The 25,666-nt window shown below is 30.9% G+C and overlaps 1 protein-coding gene across 1 annotated transcript; it reads left to right on the forward strand.

Annotated features, from left to right (window-relative positions):
* The first annotated feature begins 680 nt into the window (after nt 1-680).
* LOC112490894 (cucumisin-like) lies at nt 681-24,435 on the forward strand. Its single transcript, XM_060819818.1, has 10 exons — nt 681-754; nt 7,626-7,726; nt 7,834-8,077; nt 8,412-8,925; nt 9,039-9,058; nt 9,539-9,757; nt 9,893-10,004; nt 10,137-10,344; nt 10,486-10,649; nt 24,073-24,435. Exons 1-10 carry the CDS (start codon nt 681-683, stop codon nt 24,433-24,435), a joined length of 2,019 nt encoding a protein of 672 aa, XP_060675801.1.
* The last annotated feature ends 1,231 nt before the right edge of the window (nt 24,436-25,666 follow it).

Here is a 25,666-nt window from a genome sequence, read left to right on the forward strand (position 1 = left end):
TCATTTCCACTCTGCTCGCCACAGCTCATCCCTCATCTGCTGATGAACATCATGACCGAAAGGCAATATATTCATCCACATCATTTAATTAAATTAATTATTTTCCTTCTTATCAGTTGAATCTTGTCCCTGGCTTTTGCAGACATTATATATAAATTATCTACTGGGTTGTATTTAGCATTTAACATTATATATTACTGTTAATAAAAAGAGTAGTTCCTTTAAAATCCAAATTCCCAACGACTCTCTGACCCTCTCTTCCTCTATCTTTCTTCTATATGCCTCATATTCACACCGTCGACAACTATTACTCGCACGCCGATTGCTGCTATTTTTAGCTGGCTAATTGCTTTATTTCTTTTAGGGATGGTTCAATTCTTCTCCAAATTCTCTGTTTCTCTCGTTATAATTCGTTTGTTTGATTTTATGCTTTTTAGGTTCATTGGTTTCTCTATTACTTTCTCTCCTCTCTTTTATATTTCCGTTGCTTATATTTGTTTGGTTTGGAGGAAAGCTGGATAGAAACTAAGAAATTGGAACCATGTACAGTTATTGGACTTAAAATTTCAATAAGCACATTATGGTAATTTAGAAATTATTCTTTAAGCAGTGCGTCAAGCATTTCTTTAATAAAAGTAGTGTAAATTATGGAATTGTGAATGCAGGTTTATATTGTGTACATGAGTGACAAGCCAAAAGAAGAAGTTTCCACATCTCCTCTTCACCTAAATATGCTGGAAAAGGTCATAAGCAGGTTGTACTTCAACATAAATTAAAACTTATATAATATTATACGCACGAGTTTTAATTGCTATTTTTTATTCTTATGCTGACTGTACTTATGTAGTTGGTGCGTTCTCTGTCGGCTATACTAATCATATAAAATTTTATATTAAAATATATTACATATAATTGTCAATTCACAATAAAATTAAGACTGTCGAAATTGTTAAAGTATTCAAGTACAATAATTAACCTCTTTTTTATTTTATATTTTCATGTTGTTGATGAATTTACAGAATATAGAAATGTATTAGTTTGTAGCTAATGATGTGGCATTGTTAGTATATTAGTAGTTTGTTTTGACAGTTGTAATGTTGTTAGTCCATTAGTAGTTTGTTTTGACAGTTGTAATATTATTAGTTCAGGTCAGCAATTTATTAGTTATCAGTTCTCTTCTTGTATAAAAAATATTTTTGTGACAGTCCAGACCATCCGCGTTCGATATTGTCTTTTTTAGGCTTGGGGAATCCTCTTACAATCCAGCTCTCAAAGTTTTATCAAAACGCGTCGTAATGGTTAGGGAAAATCCTCTTACAACCTCTACCTACCAGTCCCATCGGCACGGGCCTCCCAAGCCCAATCACAATATTGTCCGCTTTGGAAGCTAGGTGGTGAGCCCAATCCTAGCCCTCACGGTTTTACTTTCCCTTATGGGAACGCGTCGTACAGGAAAAGTATCCACACCCACTTATATGGCATGCTTCGTTCCCCTTTCCAACCAATGTGAGACTTCACAATCCTCCCTCCTTGGGGCCTAGCATCCTTGCTAGCACACCGATCGGGGTTTGGCTCTGATACCATCTCTGATAGCCCAGACCACTCGTATCCGATATTGTCCTCTTTGGGCCTGTGGAATCCTCTTACAACCTATCCCTCAAGGTTTTGTCAAAACGCGTCATAATGGTTAGGGGGAATCCTCTTACAACCCCAACCTACTAGTCCCACTGGCAGGCCTTCCAGGCCCAATCACGATATTGTTCGCTTTGAAAGCTAGGTAGTGAGCCTAATCCTAACCCTCACGGTTTTACATTCTCTCATAGGAACGCGTCGTACGGGAAAGGTATCCACACCCACTTATATAGCATGTTTCGTTCCCCTTTCCAACAGATGTAGGACTTCACAATTTTGCGTGTAAAGAAATATAACAAATTGTATTTTCAAAAATCTGTTCTACGTTTCTCTCTTTCTTTTCTTTTTAATATTTTCTTTCTTTTTCCTTTGTTTTCCTTTCATCCAAACACAACTTTCACATGGTATCAAAGTGATATTAACGATCCAACAAATTGGAAATGGAAAATCCAGGAGTTTCGAATGTCATGAATTCTTTTTCAAGTATGATTTCAGAGAAGAATGAAGCTTCGTTGATTACTATATCTCCGTTTTCTAGTAGCATTCTGAAGCTTAACAATGAAAATTGTTTTGGTATGGAAGTCTCATATTCTTCCTATATTGCGAGGTCACAAACTTGATAAGTTTATGCTAACTAATGAGCCACAATTCATGCGAGAATTTGTCTTCAATGATGCAGAGGTTAATGATCACAATCTATCTAGGTTTTCTGTTGACCAGCAAGTTTGGATTTTGCATATCAGCTCTTGCTAGGCTAATTAACTACCGCAATTGAAGTCGAAAAGCTTGCAGATCGAGTTGGATTGAAGACCTCATGATGATTATGGACTACGATTGAAGAAACCTATTCTTGTCATTCTGAGGTTTTCATGCTGTAACATAGGAATGAATTACAGACAACTAAGAAAGGTTCAATGAAGATTCTTGACTATTGTAAAAAGATGAAGAAAGTTGCTGACAAGATGTGTTCTTGTGGATTTTTGGTCTCTGAAAAAGAGCTTGTCATGTGCATCTTGAATGGCTTAGGGCCTGAATATGACACCATGCATGTGAACTACACCAGTAGACCTCCTTTACCTAGTCTCCAAGAGGTAAAGAATTTTCTCTCTCACTATGAAACAACTCTTAAATAGAATAATATTGCGGCCATGTTTCATTCTGCGAATTTTGTGTCTGCTTTCAATAATCAATTATCTCTAGGCTCTAGTAGTGCTCTGTCCTTACCATCTTCCATTATGAATCCTCCTAATCACCCTAATTCATTTGCAAACTCTTTAACTAATAAAAGCTATGGTACTGGGAAGTATGGTTTTTATGAAACAGGAGGTTTTGAGGATTTTCGTGGTAGAAGTTATTATGGAAGAAGTAGAGGTAGAGGACAAAATAACAGGAATTGGAGGCCTCAGTGTCAAATATGTGGGATTGTTGGTCACTTGGCCAGTGTTTGTTACTACAGAGATTCAAATTCTGGAAATTCAATCTTTCAAGGGTTTCATGGACATAACTATGTACCTAATTCTGCTAGTTTTAATGCTCAGTTCTCACAATTGAGTAATCCTGCACTGCTAAGTTCTTCTGTTTTTAGTGGTTTTTCTCAAATACCCTTCAATGGTGTGCAATCTGGTTTTATATCTTAACCAGTTGTTCCAATATCAAATTTTGATCATTTTGGTACAAATATACCTTTGAATGCCTGCTGGATACAATTCACTAGTTTCTTATCCACAAATGATCAATAGAGAGTTTCAGAGTGGAAATGGTGAGCTTGTTCCTCATCAAATTTATCACAATTTAGATGCTAAATCAATTGGTACTGGATATTCAAGACAAGCTTCTGCTAATGTTGCCACCACACCAGTATTGGCTGGAGATCCAAATTGGTATTTGGATAGTGGTGCAACCAATCATGTTGTTGCTGATGGTGGTAATCTTCTTCATCAGTTTGACTACAATGGCAACAACAAGCTTCTAGTTGGCAATGGTCAAAGTTTTGACATTGCTAGTGTAGGTAATACACTGATTCCCTCACTCACTTGTCCCAATTATGCTTTGTTGCGGAAAAACGTTCTGGTTGTTCCAAAAATTGCAAAAAACTTGTTGAGTATATCAAAGTTAGTATGCGACAATAATATTGTAGTTGAATTTGATACAAATAATTTCTTCATTAAGGACAAACAAATGGGGAAGGTGGTTCTTCGAGGATTGCTTGAAGATGGCCTTTACAAGTTACAAATCCCTTACAAGAACATAAATCAAGATGTTAGAACTCTCTTTGGATCAAGGTCTACTATTCTTGAGGATACTACTAACAACCTAGTAATGAATAAAGCAATGTGTGTACTATCTGGTGTTGTCCTGTCTGTACAAAAAGAGTTCTCTATATCAAAAAAATGTGTTTCTTTTTTAGATGCTGCGGATTGTACTATGAGTAGTCATGCTGGTGTTGTTTTTCCTTCTTCTGGTACTACTATGATGTCAAATGATTCAGGTTCTTTGAAAACTGATCTGTTTTGTTTGAGTAGCACCTGTATTGATTTTGACACACTATACCAGCGATGAGGACATGCTTCAATGGCTATCATAAATAAAGTGTTATCTTTGTACAAACCAGATTTGAAAATAAATAAAAATTTAACATTTTGTGAAGCATGTCAACTTGGAAAAAATCATCTTTGCCATTTTCCCTTGTCAAATTCAAACGCTTCAGCTCCTCTTGAATTAGTTCATACTGATGTTTGGGGACTTGCTGCAACAATTTCTTGAGAGAGATATCGATATTATATACATTTCATTGATGACTATTCTAGGTTTACTTGGATTTATCCCATGACAGTAAAGTCTGAGGTTTTATCTGTCTTTAAGCAGTTTCATGTCATAGTTGAAAGATTGTTTGATACCAAAATTAAGGTAATGCAGTTAGATTGGGGTGGTAAGTACAGATGTTTTCTTCCTTATTTGTAACAAGTTGGTATAAAATTTAGGCACTCTTGTCCTTACATGCATCAGCAAAATGGTAGAGCTGAAAGGAAACACAGACACATTGTTGAGGTTGAATTGTCTTTTCTTGCTCAAGCTCACATGCCCCTACTCTACTAGTGGGAAGCCTTTAGTTCTGCTATCTTTGTGATTAACAGGCTCCCAATTACCATTCTTGGCTTCCAAAGTCCCTATGAGTTACTGTTCAAGGAAGTACCTAACTATGGCTTTCTCAAAGTTTTTGGAAGTGCCTGTTATCGTTTCCTAAGACCTTTCCAAAAATACAAGTTTCAGTTTCACAATGAGAAATGTGTATTCATTGGTTATAGTGATGCTCATAAGGGTTACAAATGTATGACTTCATCTGGCAAAACTTACATTGCTAGAAATGTAAACTTTAATGAAAAGGACTTCCCTTTTTCAAATGGTTTCTTACAAACCAGTTCTGCAAAACAGTCTCAGCTTCACAGTTCTAAGGTTTCTACAGCTCTATTGGTTATTCTCAAGTCATTGCCTCAGCATCTTGCTTTAGACTCAATATTACCTACTGAAAGTCCAAGTACTGGTAATCTTGCAAACTCTCCAATTTTGAATTCATAGAATCATGCTGTTGTTGTAGACATTGTTCCTTTGGATAATAATAATCCTTTTGCTGAGTCTCAGTCACTTGGTCTATCTGATACACAGTTGGAACCTGAATTGCATATAGTATCTTCCGAACCTTTATCTACATTGTCAAATGTGAATCGAAATCCTTCTCAGAAATCTGTTTCAACTCATCCTATGCACACACGATCTAAGAGTGGGATTTTCAAACCAAAGGTGTTTACTCTAACTCAACAGGTTGCAGGTCAAGATGATGTTGAACTAGCTAGTGTTCATGATGCTTTATCAAATCCAAAATGGAAAGCTGCCATGGATCAAAAATATGCAGCGCTTGTTAAAAATAACACGTGGTCTTTGGTTTCTTACCATCCTGAAATGAATCTCGTTGGACATAATTTTCGAGTGAAAAGGAATGCTGATGGCAAGGTTCAAAGATACAAAGCAAGGCTTATTGCAAAAGGGTTTCATCAACAGCCAGGTTTTCATCAACAACCAAGTTTTGACTTCAATGAAACCTTCAGTCCAGTTATAAATCCTACCATTATAAGACTGATTCTTAGTCTTGCCATTTCACAAGGTTGGGAGGTAAAACAACTAGACTTTAACAATGCTTTTCTTAATGGTGATCTCCAAGAAATAGTTTATCTCTCTCAACCTTAAGGGTATGAGGATAAACAATTTCCAACACATGTTGTCAGCTTCATAAGGCATTGTATGGCCTTAAACAAGCACCACTAGCTTGGTTTGACAAATTGAAGGGAGCTCTACAAAGTAAGGGCTTTATCAATACAGTTTCAGACTCTTCTTTATTTGTTTTGAAGACCACATCTGCATATACTTTAGTTTTGGTATATGTAGATGACATTATTGTTACTGGATCCAATGGTGCTGAAATCAAGAAATTAATCTCTGATTTGAACTCTCAGTTTTCCCTTAAAGACTTGGATGATTTGAGTTATTTTCTTGGTATTGAAGCTACAAGGACCAGTAAGGGGATGTTGTTAACACAGACTAAGTATATACTTGATCTTCTCAAAAAGACTAAAATGGATGGAGCTCGGGCATCTCCATCACCTATGGTTTTGAGTAAACATTTGGTCTTAAGAGAGGGTGATATTTTGTACAATCCTGAATTGTATCAAAGCACCGTTGGTGCTCTTCAATATCTGACTTTAACTAGACCTGATATCAGCTATATAGTAAACAAACTCAATCAATTTGTGCAAGCTCCAACCTTTTTACATTGGGAGGCATGCAAACATTTGTTAAGGTTTTTAAAAGGAACAGCAACACATGGCTTGTTTATCAAGTCAACTATGAAATTTGCTATTCATGGTTTTTCAGACTCAGATTGGGCAAGTGATCAAACAGATAGAAGATCAACAAGTGGTTATGCAATTTTTCTGGGTTTAAACCTTATTTCATGGAGGTCCAAAAAACAGCCAACTTAGCTCGTTTGAGTACTGAGGTAGAGTACAAAGCCCTGGCTCACATCACCTCTAAACTATGTTGGTTATAGAATCTGATCAAGGAGCTTCAACTTCAGTTACCAACACCCATTTTTTGGACTGACAGTCTTAGTGTAGTAGCTTTGGTAGAAAATCAGTATTACATCAAAGAACCAAGCATATTGAAATAGATATGCATTTTGTAAGAGATAAAGTTTTGAAAAAGTCTATTGAGGTCAAATATGTTCCAACTCAAGAATAAATTGCTGATGTGTTCACTAAAGCTCTAGGGACTTCCAGGTTTCTCTATTTGAAGAATAAGTTAGGAGTTGTCAGTGCTACTTAAATTGAGTGTTCAAGGGGGAATTCAAATTCATCTTCTGTTTTTCTTGAAGCTCAAGGAAAGGAAACTTTCTGTAGAATGCTTTATCCTCTTGATACATACTTCTGGTTTACTTTCTATCTGTTACTAGTTTGCAGATCAATCTAAATACTATTGGTGTGCAGTTTAAACTGGTCAAGCTTCCTTATTTTCACAATGCATATTGCTGTTACTATGATATTTTCAAACTCATATTTTTGTTTCATCTGGTTTAACAAAATACAAGTTTGAGGGGGAATGGTGATGAATTTACAGAATATAGAAATGTATTAGTTTGCAGTTAGTGACATGGCATTGTTAGTTAGTATATTAGTAGTTTGTTTTGACAGTTGTAATGTTGTTAGTCCATTAGTAGTTTGTTTTGACAGTTGTAATGTTGTTAGTCCAGGTCAGCAATTTATTAATTATCAGTTCTCTTCTTGTATAAATAGTATTTTACGTGTAAAGAAATATAACGAATTGTATTTTCAAAAATCTGTTCTACTTTTCTCTCTTTCTTTTCTTTATAATATTTATTTTCTTTTTCCTTTGTTTTCTTTTCATCCAAACACAACTTTCACACATGTGTACACATAATTCAGCGATGATATTGTCCCAGCTGAATTTCTCCTCCATAGCTATAAGAGGAGTTTCAATGGTTTTGCTGCCAAGCTCACAAAGGAAGAAGCAGATAAAATATCTGGTGGGTGGTCTTGATCTTTCCTAATAATATCACTATGCATTTATATTTGAATTAATCTTTTTTTTTTTTTTATTGCGAGTGACTTTAAAACTGTGAATATTACATAGGAATGAAGGGTGTAGTGTCAGTATTCCAAAGTCGAAAATTGAAGCTTCAAACAACAAAGTCATGGGATTTCATTGGATTCCCACAGAATGTTAAGAGAGCCAAATTGGAAAGCGACGTCATCATAGGAGTGATTGACAGTGGAATTTGGCCAAAATCTGCTAGTTTTGATGGCAAAGGATCGGGTCCACCACCTGCCAAATGGAAGGGTACTTGCCAAGCGTCGTCCAACTTTACTTGTAACAAGTACGTAAGCATGTCAATTCCATGCGTACTCCACTCTTATTTACAATTATAAAGACTGAAAAATAAACCAATATATATTTATATATATATAGTTGAGCATAAATTATGAAGTAAAGATATAAATGTCCCACCATATGTATGATTGAATGATCGAAATTATGCATCCAACCACACATAATGGGACACGTATACATACTTTATTAAAGTTGAGAATATCTTCGATGTTTAAAAGGATAAACTATTTAATGTCCATTATTGATTAAGAATTAATTGGTTTAAACATATCAATTTTAATTTGCTTATATGCTGTAACTAAACGATATATGTAATACAGCAAAATTATCGGAGCAAAGTACTACAAAGCCGATAAACAATTTTCAGAAACCGATATACAAACTCCAAGAGATTCAGATGGCCATGGGACGCACACAGCATCTACAGCAGCCGGAGGCATAGTGAACAAAGCAAGTGAATTGGGATTTGGGTTTGGGACCGCAAGAGGAGGAGTTCCATCAGCTCGTATTGCTGTCTATAAAGTAAGCTGGTCTGACGGCATTCATGATGCTGACATTCTTGCAGCGTACGATGATTTAATTGCCGACGGCGTTGATATAGTCTCGGCTTCTATTGGACCATCGTTGCCTGAAGATTATTTCACGGATGGATTGGCAATTGGATCCTTTCATGCTATGAGAAAAGGAATATTGACCTCTACCTCTGCTGGTAATGAAGGTCCAAACCCTGCCACTCTCACAGGCTTCGCACCTTGGCTTCTTTCTGTTCCTGCTTCCAGTATAAATCGAAAGTTTTTGACCAAGGTTCGGTTGGGTAACAACAAGATTTTTGAGGTTCTTATCAAATATATATATATATATATATATATATTTCTCTTATGCAATCTATCGCTAGGAATTAATTAATTAATTAATGTTCAAAATATATCATACTCATTTGAATTTAGCAAACATATATGAACTATACGTGTGCATGATATGAAACTAATACTTGTTCTCGTTTTACTGAACATGTATAGGGTATTCTTAATTAATTAATTTATTTTTATTTATTTATTTATTTAAAATTTTATTTTTTATATAAATATATCAATTAATAATATTTTAACATATAATATTTAATATCAATTTTATTAATATTTTAATATTTATCGCATTACTCTACCTCAAATGATGTTGATCAGTGAATCAGACAACCATTAGCAAATTGATTTATATATGTGGGTCCCACGCATAATTTGGGTGGATTTTATGCGGGGTACCACGTGGATAAGATTTTTTTTATCTTTCGGGTGTTTGTTCTAATTATATCAAATTTATATTAAATCCCTGCATAATATTTTTGATAATGATATGAGCCACACCCACATGCTAGTCACATAATCCAAATAATTGAAAAGTTTCTCGAATCATAACGGAGATTATGAAATCATATTTGAATATGCAGATTTTGCCGCAGAGACTCGTTGGACAAAAAATTGGTGAACGGTAAAACTGTTTACTGCGATAGCAATGTAATTGGACAAGGACAGTTCCTGGCTGGTGCCGCTGGTTTTATAGGTAGAGGCAGAGTTTTTGGAGATCCAAGTTTCATTCTGCCTTTGCCTGGAACTTACCTTAATTATAACGAAGCTAGTGAAGTTTACAAGTATCTTGTAACCGGCAGGTATAATATTAAAATTGGTTAATCAATATAAAATTTAAACCAATAATTTTCAAAAGAAATATATATATTTATATATATATATATATAAATTTTTGATTATATTCTCACTGTTTCTTAATTTGTAAAATAATGCAGCAAGCCTATTGCAACGACATACAGAAGTGAGGAGGTTACTGATACACAGTCCCCTTATATACCCTCCTTTTCATCGAGAGGTCCAAATCCAATCACTCCCAATCTTCTCAAAGTATGTTCTTAGAATATTGTTACTAAGATTTTTGCTTACCAAGTTACCAAATGTATGTTTAATTACTTGGCTGATCCATTTTAAGCAAATTAATTAATCTCCTCTACAAACCTCGTTTATATGTTCCTATAGCCAGATATAGCGGCCCCAGGATATCTAATTCTAGCAGCGTGGTCTCCAATGGCTCCAATTACAGAATTAGGTGTTAAAGGATTGGGGTATAATATAATGTCAGGAACATCGATGGCTTGCCCACATGCTACCGCTGCAGCTGCCTATGTCAAGTCATTCCATCCTACATGGTCCCCTGCTGCTATCAGATCCTCCCTTATCACTACTGGTAGGTTTCTTGATATATAGTTAAAAAGTTTTGTTATATACCACACATGGTGAAAATGAAGAAGTTACTGTTTATAGGATATACTCTTAACTGATGGCTACCCAAATAATATTTCACAAATTTTATATATAATTTTTTCAGCTAAGCCTATGAGTTCCAAGATCAACCCTGAAGCCGAATTTGCATATGGTGCTGACCTGATAAACCCTGTCAAGGCTCTTTTTCCTGGTTTGGTCTATGATGCTGATGAGCTTGACTATGTAAGGTTTTTGTGTGGAGAAGGCTACAGTAATGACGAAATTTTAGTCTATAACAGGGAATGATAAACTCAAGTGTTCCAAAGGGAGTAGTAGATCAGCCACTGACCTAAATTATCCTTCCTTTGCTCTTTCAACCTTACCTTCACAATCAATCACTCATGTATTTCATAGGACAGTTACAAATGTTGGATCAGCAAATTCCAAATATAAAGCTAAAGTGGTTGCCCGGCAAGGAAAAAATGTAATCGTTAGCCCTAGCGTTTTATCTTTCACATCTATTGGGAAAAAGCTACGTTTTCCATCGAGCTCAAAGGGAAAATAGATGGAATCATTGCCTCTGCTTCTTTGGTGTGGGATGATGGCACTTTCCAAGTGAGAAGCCCCATCGTTGTCTATATTGCTCCGTGAACTGGTGTTGATGATGCATATATGTATGAGAGAATAGGTTGCAACATAATAGGTTGTCTATGTTACACCATGAGCTGAAGGGATATTTGTACAATTTGCTCTCGTTCTAGAGTAAATTGAGTTATGTTCTCCTTTATAATAATAAAATTATATGCAGGAATGTAATGATAGTTTGTTTCTTTTTCGTGTATGTATATATATATATTAGAGGCAGAAACTATTTTTTTATTTTTATGTTTTTTTAAATAAATGGCTGAAATTTATTCTATTAAAATTTGTTGTTTTTTGTGCATCAATGGATAGAAAAAATCTATTAGCCTTTCGAGAGCACCATAAATTTGCCTCGTGGATGGTCCCATAGTCTGGTTGGAAATCGATTGGTGAGTCTACAAGCGCGCATGCTATCTATTAGTTCTGTAGGGGTTACACATTAATATAGCAACCCTTATATATATATATATATATATATAAACCATAGTGTAACAGAATCCTCAACTAATAATTTTACAAAAACACATGTCGCAATACGTTCGCAATAGGTTCATAAAACACCTATAAATAACAATTTCTTTTTTTATTTAAATTCGCAAGGGCATTTATATGATTAAATTCAAAAATAAATTTTAGAAAAATATACCATTTATCTAAAAATGATAAGAATCATTTTTGATCTTTCATAGGATTAGTTCCTTGGTTCACACTGGTATCTAAAAGATGAATAAAAATATATTTATTAAAATAATATTTTTATTAAAGAATAGTTATTTTTCATCATATTCATTTTAAGTTTATTTGTTGTTTGGTCGCCTATTATGTAGAATTTAGAAAGAAAATCACATTGAAAGCCATGAACGATTTAGAATATAAATTTTGGGTAATTGGGTTAAAGTTTGTTTGTCAAATATTCAATTTTCCTAATTTTTTGCATTATTACCATTGGATATCTTGATCCTCGTTTGATGAGATATAAGTGGATAACCAAATTCTTGAAGTGTTGCAAAGAGCTCCTGGTTTTAAGAAAGTTGTTGAGGAGGTGTGTCAGGACTTTGCCAAGTTATAGGACAGAGTTGAAGAACTTGAAGAGGTAAAAAGAAAATACATGTGCTACTGATTTTTTTATTTATTCATTTTCGTTTTTAGCAGTTGGAACCACATGCCAATGGTGTAATTTGGTGCTCTTGTGTCCAATTTTAATTTGATTTTAAAAGTAATATTAATTTGGTACTAGCTACAAAATATCCAGAATTCCAGTGACGCATCACAATGCCTAAAAAAAAAAAAAAAAAAAAAAAAAAAAAAAAAAAAAAAAAAAAAAAAGCGCTTCTGTGGCAAAGATTGCAATGGAAAAGGCACAGGCTGAGGCCCAGTCATTGAAGATTGAGTTGGACATCACTCAAAGTAGGGCTAAAGAGGCCGAAACTGAAAAAGCCCAATACCAAAAGAATGGCATAGGCCCAAGCCGAAGGGCTCAAGGTTGAGTTGGACAGCGCCCGAAGGAGATCTGAAGAGGCCTAAACTGATAAAAACAAAGCCGAGAGGCAATATGAGAGATGGAGAAGTTAACTTTAGACTTGAAACCGCTGCTGATGAAGGCAAAGAATGATTTGGAAAGGGCACTCAAGAATCAGTTGGAGGCACTCGAGGTTTAGTCGGACAACTAGAGGAGGGTTATAAATGCCGAAGAACAATTTATATATAAGTGATTACGCCACCCCCTTTAGGATCATTAAGTATAAAGGTAAAGGCGTTAACTTTCCAGCCTTGGAAATAATTTGTTTTTTTTTTTAATGTTTTTTTAACTATCTCTTTTGCATAAAATGCTTCATTCAATTTGACTAGGAAAATATAAAAAATATATATATGTTTTTTTAGCTGGACACCTAATATGATATTTTCTACATCGGTTGGTAAACATTTTGTAATATATTTGACATTTAAGTAGCTGGTATTAAATTGGTTTGTGAATTGTGATCCTTTTGTGTGAATGTAACAGTAAATTTTTTTAAATTTAAAAATGGAGAACCAAAATTTGTAAATGAAGATCTAAAGGGAACATCCAATCTTATTAATAATATTTCTAATTAAGGAGGTGCAACAATATCTGTATGAAATTCTTTTGCCAAACAAAGAGAGTCAAAGAATATAAAGTTAGGAAGGAGATGTGATAACCAGTGTGGGTGGATGCAAAATACTGATAAGCTATTTGGTATCCAATTCCATATCATTTGGGTATAAATCAAGGAATGATTCAAATATAATAATAGTCACTCTTATAACATTAATGCCCTTTCAGAGCAACTAAATTCAGACTTCGAAAAAATTTTGAACTTAAGCGTGCTCAAGCAAGAGCAATCCTATGATGAGTGACCTTCTAAGAGGCTCTAAACCAAAAACACTATATCGAATGTGGTAGCTAAATTGGAGATAATATCAATAGAGAATGACAGCTAAATTGGGGATAATATCGATAGATAATGATAGGTTCGCCAGTGGGAGCCTCTAGTGTGGTGGTTAAATTGGGGATAATATCGATAGAGAATGATAAGTTCGTCAGTGGGAGCCTCTAGTGTGGTGGTTAAATTGGGGATAATATCGACAGAGGATGATAGATTTCCTATTTGGAGCCTCTACCAAGCTGAAAATGTGCCAGCAAAAACACTAAACCCTAGATTAGAAGATGATTTAAATGTACTAATAGTCACTATCATAATCACTCTTACAATGCCAAGGCCTTTTGTGACGACTAGTATGGACGGTGTAGATTAGAAGATGATTTAAACGTACTAATAATTACTCTTACAATGCCAAGGCCTTTTCAAAACAGTGCCGGCGGCATTGACAGACTACTTTTTGTCCAATTCCACATCATATGATGGTGGCTAATCCTACATCATCTTAGTGTAGATCAGAAGATGATTCAAATGTAATAATAATTATTCTTATAATACTAAAATCTTTTTAGAGTAGTTAGCTTCAAGGTTTAAAAGTATTCCAAAATTAAAAGTACTTCAAAATTAAAAGTACTCCGACGAGAACAATTTTAGGATAGGTAGAGATGTTCAAAAACACTCTAAATTTAAACATGCTCAGGCAAGAGCAATTCTACAATGGGTGAACTCTTGGGAAGTTTTGAATAAAAATTTTATACCAAATGCGGTGATAAATTGAGGAAGTTCTAAACAAAAAAACTCATACCTAGTTCGGTTGCTAAATTAGTAGTCACTTGATAACTAAATTTAAAAAACTCTGAACAAAAATTCTCATACCAAGTACAATGGTTCAATTAGTAATTTTGACTTATATATAGGCTTACATGATTTAGGCCTTTAACATTTAAATATAGTGATTTAAACTCTCAATTTTATATTGTTGTAAATTGATCCAAATTTCAATTTGCAAACAAATTGGTATTAGCCAAACAATTTGTTAAGGGCTTAAATCACTACATTTGAAAGTTGAAAGTGTAAATAATAAAACTTTAAAATTGAAACTACACAAGTGCAATTAATATGTATTAGTCACTAGATTAAATCAATATGTATTAATTCACTTCACAAAAAAACTCAATATATTAATTAGCATGCCTTATTTTTGTCTATAAATATGTCCAGCACGGTTGCATTTTACTTTTCAATAGCAGCGAGTCAAAGAAGTACTAGAGAAAATGATTGGTAATAATAAATTAATGAATTTTAAAAGAAGATTTATGCTTAAAAATTAGTTTAAAGAAGTGCTACAAGGAGCAAATGAACTAGAAAAAATGATTGATAAGAATAAATTAATGAAGTTTAGTAGAAGATTTATGCTTAAAAATTAGTTTAAAGCAGTGCTACGAGGAGCAAATTTTTGACGAGATTTTTGTATCCAATATATGATATATGGTAAATGATGTCAAACTATGAAGTGTTAAAACATTATTATCCAACCAAATAATATTGTATCCTTCATGCTATACAAACTTCAGTCCAATCATTCAAAAGACAAAAAAGAAACTGTTGGATAAATCATTTTAGCCACTTTGGTTTTGGAGCTTAGGACAATAACTTTTTTTGATTCCCACATTATTCATTGCAAACTTCATTATATTGAAGTTACATTTATGATGGTGAAAAAAAAAATCCATAATCACCAAAAAAAAAAAGTGCCAAAACAAATATATATATATATATATATATATATATGTATATATATTGAATAAAAAGAAATAGCTAAGAAATTAAAAAAACAATAAATCGTGTGTTAATTTAAAAAAAAAATACAATTTCTTGAAATGTTACGTGACCAAAGCAAGTAAAAACTAATGGCAAAAAATAAAAATAATAATTATATATTTTTATTTGGTTATTTTCATATTTATAATATTCCTTTTATTAATATAAAATTTCTACAAATTATATTGTAATTGCATAATAAAAGTTAATACAGTTATTTGGTATAAAAAATCTTGTCATTCCGTTCATTTTTTCCTTTATATATCAAAGTATGGCGTAGATACTTCCAAATAGATACACAATTTTTCATCCTTACGCTTTTCTATTTCCCTTTCTCTTCCGTCCTCACTACTTCTGCTTCCCATACGTGTTTTCAATAATTTCGTCAGGCTTACCTTGGATCCTGCAATGAATTGGCTTGAACCAAATTTTTATTATTTGATTGAAAAATATTCGATTGAAAGTCATTAAGCGCACTTAAATTTTGCATATAAAGTGGAGTAATAGTTTTGAATCCACCACACATGTGGTTCTCGTGATATATGAATAGGACGAAAATTAGAAAATCACTGAATAAATGGGAATCAAACTTTCCTCTCTCTCTTTCTCTCTCTCAGAGTAAAATGATGTCTACTTTTAATAATATCACCAAAAAAATTTGTCTAATTTTAATAATTGTTTTTCGCAACTTTTAATCTGAAATTGACTTGGCTTTGATGGCCGACTGTCGTATATAAGTTTTTCTTCAACATGATTATTCTACCATATACTTTCCAGGTTATACATAGGATATCCATGGTATCGATAAGCAAACAACAAACATAAATTATATCCGATCGATCACTACTTCTTCAATGGCTATTTCTTGGCTCTTCCTCTTTAGTCTCATTTCCACTCTGCTCGTCACTGCTCATCACTCATCTGCCAATCAACATGACCGCAAGGCAATATATTTATCCACATCCTTCAGTTAAATTAATAATCTTTCTTCTGATCAGTTGAATCTTATCCCTAAGATATGCTTTTGAAGGCATTATATATAAATTATCTACTGGGCTATATTTAGCATTTAGCAACATATTACTGTTAATAAGAATCGTACTACCGCTAATACGTTCAGTATAAATTGTCAAATGGAGTTCAGTAACTAACTTTTATATATATGCATGTAAAAGGTGGCATTCTCTGGAATTGATTAACATAGAGACGAGCTTCATTAATTAATTATTATTATTATTATTGTTTTTTTTAATGAAATTGTGAATACAGGTTTATGTTGTGTACATGGGTGACATGCCAAAGGAAGAAGTTTCCACATCGCTTCTTCACCTAAGTATGCTGGAAAGGGTCATACGCAGGTTGCACTTTAACATAAGAGAATTACTAATTGAACTGAAAAACAATCTTTCTACAGTACCATAAATTTTAAATTTCTGTGCCATCCCTATTTAATTTTTTTATTTTCTGGGTAGAAAAAAACTTATAGAAAACGGGTACCAGTCCCAAACAGTTTATTGACACGTGTCAAAACTTGGCACATGTATGTAAAAAAAAAAAAAAAAAAAATCTGAAATGTCCTTTCTTCTGCAACCCCTTGATCTTGTTTTATGGGTTTCACTGCTCATCTCATCTCCGTAAGAATAAGAGTTTTCTTCTTGAAGATTTAGCCGAAAAGGACGATTTTAGGAGGAAAACAAAAAACACTGAGAATTATTGGCCCCTTTGGTTTCGAAATTTCTTTAAAATGATTTTGTGGTTGTTTATAGATGTATAAAAGTTTTTATACTTCTATATCTTCATCTGTCTTTTTCTCTGTCTAAACCTGTTTCTCTCCATTTTTTATACGAATTGATTCTTCTCAACTGATCAGTTTGGTTTCTGTGGAGAGAAGAGACCCTCTATGCTCTGAAATCGACAGTAATTGTGGGAAAAATTATAATGTTTCCTGTTTCGCTTGTTTAAATTCAAACTTTCGTTCAATGGAGATATGTAAGCCATTAACCCAGCCATAGAAGAAGAAAAGGCATTGCAGAAGATGTTGAGGACCCTTCTTGTTTGGCTCTTTTTGAATTAAATTATTAAAAAAATATATATAGATGACATGGCAAGATTTTCTCCTGCAGATGGAATTTTTTTCTTATAAAAAAAAAATTATGAAAAAACTTCAGATTTCAACATATAAGTCAATTTTAGAATTTCAAAACTAAAAAGTAAAAAATAAATATAGTTAGTTCAGTAATTTAGACGTTTATGCAATCATATAGTGTTAGGATCCGTCCAAGATCCCTCACCGGAATTCTAAACAATCCTGATTCCAAGAAAATATATTCTAACACTCTCACTACAAGTAAGTCTTCCAACACTCACCATCTACTCAGGCATTAACCACATGAGCTGGATATCCTTGGCAACTTCTTTTTTATAGCTTCTTGGCAACGAGAGTAAAAGTTAACTTTGATACAGGCCCTTAACTCCTCCACGAAACACCAATTCGGGTAGGCCAAATCGCTTAAACTTTACTTCCTTATGGTAGCGATCCACCGCATAAGATTCACAGCTATCCAATTCGCATCTAGAATTACTTAAAGCCCAAAAGATCCAACTTAATCAGGTCTCCTTCCCTTACCTGATCTTCGATAAAGAAGAGGCAATCCCTGACCATTTGACTAGGCCATAGGTATTCCCCTAGAGGAGAGGTGCTTTATAATTAGCACTTTCAAATATTAGAGTTATTGCAACTCGGGCAATGAATTTGCTTCAAGACAAGAAAACAACGCTTCAAGACAGATAAAACGAGAGATTAGATGCAGATGGGACATAAAACAATGTACATTCTCTTAGAAATATTAGAACCTAGAGCTCTGATACCAATCTATCAGGACCCGTCAAAAATTCCTCACCGGAACCTTAAACAAGCCCTGATCCTAGGGAAACACCACCGAATCTCCCAATGGAAAATCCCGTAACATCTCCCTTAAGGGTAGGACTTACCACAAAAATTTTCTGCACAGAAAATACACTTCTATATATATTACCTTATTCCTCCCACCTTACTACAAAGTATTACCACAAATTTTAGCACTTCAATAATTAATAGGAAACCAATGCATAATTAAATAGATAATCGTCCAAATAGTATACACAGCGTTATCAATACAATTAAATATGAAATCTAATACAATACAGGATAAAAAGAAATAATACAAGATAGAAAGGAAAGGAAAAGCCTCTTGGTCTTTCGACAACAAACCAAGATGTCGAGCTTGTCCCCAGACGATCAACGTCAACTAACCTGTGCCTAAGAGAACGAAATTTAAAAACATGAGCTTCTAATCATCTCAGTGAGTAACCCAATCTACTATACAATAATAATAATAATAAAAAGGTAAATAACTTAGTTAATTAATTAATAAGAAATAAGTAAATAAATAATAGGTAGTTAAAAAATAATATTTTCTCTCAAAACCCTCACAATTCACTCAGTTGGAAAAGTTTCCTTTTTAAAACATTTTCGCAAAACCCAACATTTTATGTCCCAAAAATCCAGAAAATATTTAATTAATAAGGCAATAAATTAATAATCCAAAAATTTTAGTGAAAAATAATTATAAAAATAAGACTAATAAAAAATATTAAATTGAGAATAAAATATTGTAAACAATTAATACGAAAACACAATAAAATTTACATTAACAAATATGATCCAAGAAATATTTAAATAAATAAAATAAAGCCAAATAATTAATAATAGAACTCAATTTAGATTACCAAAACAATTTAATTTATAAAACATTATTAAAAACACTTTAATTTAAATAAAATTCTAAAATATTTTATGATTAAAATCACATCGTGAAAACTATTTAATGCACCCACTATATACCAATGACATCAACGGTACCCAATGTCCCAATCATCGCCAGACAGGAGATTAAGAGAGAAACCGGCATATGGACTCATGGCATCCCACTGCGCTGCTGCAAATAGGCTTCCTGGCCATGAAGGGGCGGCCTACCCTCGTCCGATGGCAACTACAGGACAACCCTATAAATCACCTGTGCACTACTCACACCCACCTGTGCACTAATCACATCCACCTGCGTGCTAATCATATCCACATATACAAAACACCAATACATGTGTGATGTATCTAAAAATCATAAAATTCATACATTTTCAAAATCTCAAAAATTTCATAAGTACCACAGGGTTTATTCTATCCAATTAATCTTCCTTAGAAACCTTTTGTTCCTTTCAATAAGTTTTCACAGCATATTTTTATTCAATGTTGTCAACTTCAACCAAAATTCTATAGCATGACTCATATCGATTCTCATGATTTAAATGATCATGATTACGATCCATTGAAGAAAAAAAATTAAACAATTAAAAAAAACTCCAATAACCAAAACAAAAATATGAAGGAATAAAAAACACCAAAATATTAAACATCGAAATTTAAATAACCGAAAGGTGTCATTTACTAATTTATAATCAAATGTATTTGACTTATTTGGTAAATAAAATAAAATTAAAAAATTCGTTTTGAATATAAATCCTATTTTACCATGGTTAACAATTATATTTGAAAAAGATATTCCAAAATTTTTTCCACTAATAAAATAAAAATATATTATTTATGTAATTTTTGAATGCCCAAATAAGAAAATATCTTTATAATTTTCCGTATACTCACATTTGTATATTAAAAAGTATTTAATATACTTTAATATTATATGGAAACTTTAATGCATGACATATATGGAGCCTTTGGTACACTTTATATATTTAATACATGTTATGTATGTAGATACATTTTAATTTATTATTTTATAAATATAATATTATATTTTCGTCATAATTATACATTTTAATATTTTTGTCCCAATTAAGACTTTCTTAGTCAAATGTCATATATAATATTATAATAATAAAAATATATATATTTTTGGATATAACTAATAAAAGGTAAAAAATCTCATACCGTTTGAATTAAGTATTTCAATTCGGAATCATATATATGTAGATACACTTATGTGGTAAATAATATTATAATAATAATAATAATATATTTTTGAATATAACCAATTAAAAGCAAAAAATCTCATCCTTTTAAATAGTGGTTACATTTACTCCTAATTCATATTTTGATATGATTATAAACAATAAAGAGAAAAATATATATTTTTTTAATGATTTTGGAGAGAATTTAAATGAATACTGTGATGACACATTACTATTTTTTTATACTGACGTTTTTACTTTCATTTACTAATTTATAACCAAATATATTTGACATATTTGGTAAATAAAATTAAATTAAAAAATTTGCTTTGAATATAAATTCTATTTTACCATATTTAATAATTATATTTTGAAAATGATATCTCAAATTTTTTTTCACTAATAAAATAAAACTATATTATTTATGTAATTTTTTAATGTCCAAATAAGGACATATCTTTATTATTTCTATATAATCATATTTGTATATGAAAAAATATTTAATACACTTTAATATTATATATAGACTTTAATGCATGTTATATATGGAGATTTCAATATACATTATATATTTAATATATGTTATATATGTAGATACATATTAATTGGTTTTCTTAATCAAATGTCATATATAATATTATAATAATAAAAATATATATTTTTAGATACAACCAATAAAAGGTAAAAAATTCTATACTCTTTCAATTAATTATTTCAATTCGGAACCATATATATGTAGATTGACTTATGTAGTCTATAATATTATAATAATAAAAATGCATATTTTTGGATACAACCAATTAAAAGTAAAAAATCTCATACCCTTAAATAGTGGTTACATTTAATACTAATTGATATTTTGATAAGGTTATAAATAATAAAGAGAAAAAGAGATATTTTTTTTTAATGATTTTGAAGGGAATTTAAATGAATACTGTAATGACACGTAGAAATTTTTTTTTTTATATCGACTCTTCTACTTTCAATTATTAATAATTTATAATCAAATATATTTGACTTATTTGATAAATAAAATAAAATCAAAATATTTATTTTGAATGTAATTCTTACTTTACCATGTTTAACAATTATATTCTGAAAATGATATCTCAAGTTTTTTTTACTAATAAAATAAAATTTATTATTTACATAATTTTTTAATGTTCAAATAAGGAAATATTTTTATTATTTTCCATATAATCACATTTGTATATTAAAAATATTTAATACACTTTAATATTATATAGAGATTTTAATGCATACTATATATGGAGACATGAAAACTTTAATGCACGTTATATATGGAGACTTTAATGCACATTATATATATAATACATGTTATATATGTAGATACATTATATTAATTAAAATTAATTTTAATACAAATGTCATGTATAATTTATAATAAAAAAAAGGATAATTTGGGGCACAATCAATAAGAAGTAAAAAACTCATACCTTTTCAATTAATTATTTCAATTCGAAATCATATATATGTAGATACACTTATGTAATATATAATATTACAATAATAAAAAAAATATTTTTTGATATAACTAATTAAAAACAAAAAATCTCATCATTTTAAATAGTGGTTACATTTACTATTGATTTATATTTTGATATGGTTATAAACAATAAAAAGAAAAAGAAGTATTTTTTTTTTAACGATTTTGGAGGGAATTTAAACAAATACTGTGATGACACATGACAATTTTTTTTATACTTACTCTTCTATTTTTATATATTATATAGATATATATATATATATATATATATCTATATATGCGGTAACATATAATATTATATTATATAATACAATAATAATATTATTATTATTATTATATTTTATGATATCATATTTTTCTATTCAAATAAAAAGATCTATGCTAATCTCCATATAATCATATTTGTATATGTAAAAATGATTAAAATATATTCAAGTAAAGAAACTATATAAATGTAAATATATTTTATGTATTTGACTTATTTGGTAAATAAGATAAAATCAAATATTTTATTTATTTTAAAATTGTTACTATATGTAATTTTATCAATATTTTGATAGTTATTATGGATGTTATATTAAAATTAATTTTATATATATCCAAATATATTCCTAAAAGGTAAGACGATAAATAAATAATAATAATAATAAATAAAATAAAAAAGTATGCTTTTGGAGGCAAATTGAAAGAAGGATATGCTGATACGTGGCGCATACAGTTCTTCTTTTATACATTATATATATATATATATGCGGTAACGTGTAATATAATATAATATAATATAATATAATAATATATTTTATGATATTATATTTTTATATTCAAATAAAAATATCTTTGTTAATCTCCATATAATCATATTTGTATATGTAAAAATGATTAAAATATATTTAAGTAAGGAAACTATATATATGCAAATATATTTTATGTGTTTGATTTATTTGATAAATAAGATAAAATCAAATATTTTATTTAGTTTAAATTTATTTTAAAATTGTTATCATATGTAATTTTATCAATATTTTGATAGTTATTATGGATAGTTATATAAAAAATTAACGTAAAAGGTAAGATGATAAATAAATAAAATAAAAAAATATGTTTTCGGAGGGAATTTGGAAGAAAGATATGCTGACACGTGACGCATACGGTTCTTCTTTTATATATTATGTAGATTGGTACTTAGGTTTTGTTTGGTATTAATTTTGGAAATTTTAAAATCAATTATGAAATAATTTTTGATAACTTTAGATGGTTGGTAAAAAGAGAATAGGATTAATTATTTGAGAAATTTACATAGAAACTTATAAAATCAAGTTCTAAGATGATTTTAAAAATTTTACTGTTAAAACAAGTAAATTTAAATATCTAAAATATCTTTAACTAATTAACATAACACCACATTATATTTATCTTTTATTATATCAAATAATCATATTCAAATCAAAACTTTCTAAATAAAAATTCTAATATTAACCATGCATTTTAGTATCTAAATAAATTTAAAATATATATATATATATAAACAAATAATTTTTTGATTGTTAAGCATTTTATATAAAAATTGAAATTTGGCCAAAAAATCAAAAATCATATATTTTAAAGTAATTTTTTTTTATGATTTAGTACATATTATTTAATTTTAGAATAAAAATTATTATAACATAACTATATATAAATCAATATCTTTTTAAAAAAAAATAAATTATATATATCATATCCATTTTAATAATTATAAAATTTATAGCAATTCAATTTAATAAATTATCAAACACCTGATAACTTTTATACCTCACACTACTTTTATTAATATAAATTGTTAAACATTTTACAAATTCTTTTTCAGCACAGCAAAAGCCTGACTTTTTCTCCAGCAGAATTACAATTGATCCTTTGAAAATTTAAACATACCTTATTAGGCTTTAGTTTCTCGTATAACTTCTCTAGTTTAATTATAATTGGGTATATTTTATATGTGGCTCCCAGGCCGATAAGATTTTTTTTTTTCTTGGTGTCTTTTCTTATATCAAATTATTATCAAATCTAATTTACCAAGTACATTATAAGCAACAGGTATAATATTAAATTAGTTTAATATCAAATTTAAACGAATAATTTTACAAAAAAATTTCTAATTTTAATTTGTAAAATAATGCAGCAACTCTATTGCAACCATATCGAGAAGTAAGGAGGTTACTGATGCACGATCCCCTTACATACCCAACTATTCATCAAGAGGTCCAAATCCATTCACTCCCAATATTCTCAAAGTATGTTCTTAGAAGATTGTTACTGAGATTTTTTTGCTAACCAATTTACTAATGACGACATTTTGCAGCATATAACAGGGAATAATAAACTCAAGTGTACCAAAGGGAGTAGCATATCAGCCACTGACCTAAATTATCCTTCCTTTGCTCTTTCAACCTCTACTTCAGAATCAATCACTCATGTTTTTCATAGGACAGTTGCAAATGTCGGGTCAGCACATTCCAAGTATAAAGCTAAAGTGGTTCCCCCCAAAGGACTAAATGTAATCGTGAGCCCTAGTGTTTTATCTTTTACATCTATTGGGCAAAAGCTATCGTTTACCGTCACCCTTAATGGGAAAATAAATGGAGTCATTGCCTCTACTTCTTTGTTGTGGAATGATGGCACTTTCCAAGTGAGGAGCCCCACCATTGTCTATATAGCTCCATGAAATGGTGATGCATGTATGAGAGAATAGATTGATCAGCCAGAGCTGAAGGGAAATTACAAAAATAAGATTTCTATGTACAATTTGCTCTCCTAGAGTAAATTGTGTTATGTGCTGTTTATAAAAAAATTATGTGCTATGGCAGCAATATTATGACAATTTGTTTCTTTTTCATAACTTATTCCACCGTAGCTTGATATATACATATATATATATATATATATATATATATATATATATATATATATATATATATATATATATATATATATATATATGTATTTGCATCCATGGATGGAAAAAAAAAAATCTGGAAATTTATGGTAGCTGCAGGTGTCTGCATTTTCCTTTTTTTGTTTTTGTTTTTTACTTTTTCAGGTGACATAAAGCGTGCGTTAAACAGCCCAAAATAGAGCCCACAGGGCAAACAAGGATGACCATACATGTTGAAATATAAAGGGAAATTTGACCTAATACCTTTATTTGAAGGCCCTCAAAGATATCTAGCCGTTTGGTTTTAAATTTTTTTTGTTTTGCCCCTTATTTTTTTGATATCCCTAAATTATCATTTTCAAATGTTAAAAGAAAAATTAAGATAAAAAGGTGTTCTATTTTTCTGCTGAACCCGAACAAAGTATGAAGAAAAGAGGAAGAGAAAGAGGAAATTCAATTGAGCCAAATAATTCATAGATATTTAGACAATCATGGCAGATGGACAATGCTAAGTAGCATTATTTGATTTGTTGGATTTTATATAGTTTCTACGAGGGAATAAATAAAGTTCAAGAAGCATAATGCAGTTCGAAAGTCAGTTCAAGCGAAAAAAAAAAAAAAAGGTTTGAAAGCCAGTTAGGTACCATAAACATGGGTGTGCGCACATTATAAAAACATGACACATGACCTTTCATGTTTTCATAATTATTTTAGATGAATTTTCAGGTTTCTCAATTAAATGAAAAGCTCACCAAAGCCATTATCAACCTATGTGCAGAAGATAGGAATTAATCAAGGGTTGCTAGTTATGTAATCACTACTACTACTTCCGATTCTCAATCTCACTCTTGATGTTGTCGTACTCCTTCGACTACTCCAAACACCCATGTAAACTCATCCACTTCATCCCTGCCAAAGTAACAATTTATGCAAGCCCTGCACCGATCTTGGAAAGACATTTTTGTTGTAGTCACTGCTTTTTCTTTTTTGCTTTTTTCTTGCTTGCTGTTTGCCTTGGTTC

This window comes from Ziziphus jujuba, chromosome 8, assembly GCF_031755915.1.
Source record: "Ziziphus jujuba cultivar Dongzao chromosome 8, ASM3175591v1".
NCBI lineage: Eukaryota > Viridiplantae > Streptophyta > Magnoliopsida > Rosales > Rhamnaceae > Ziziphus > Ziziphus jujuba.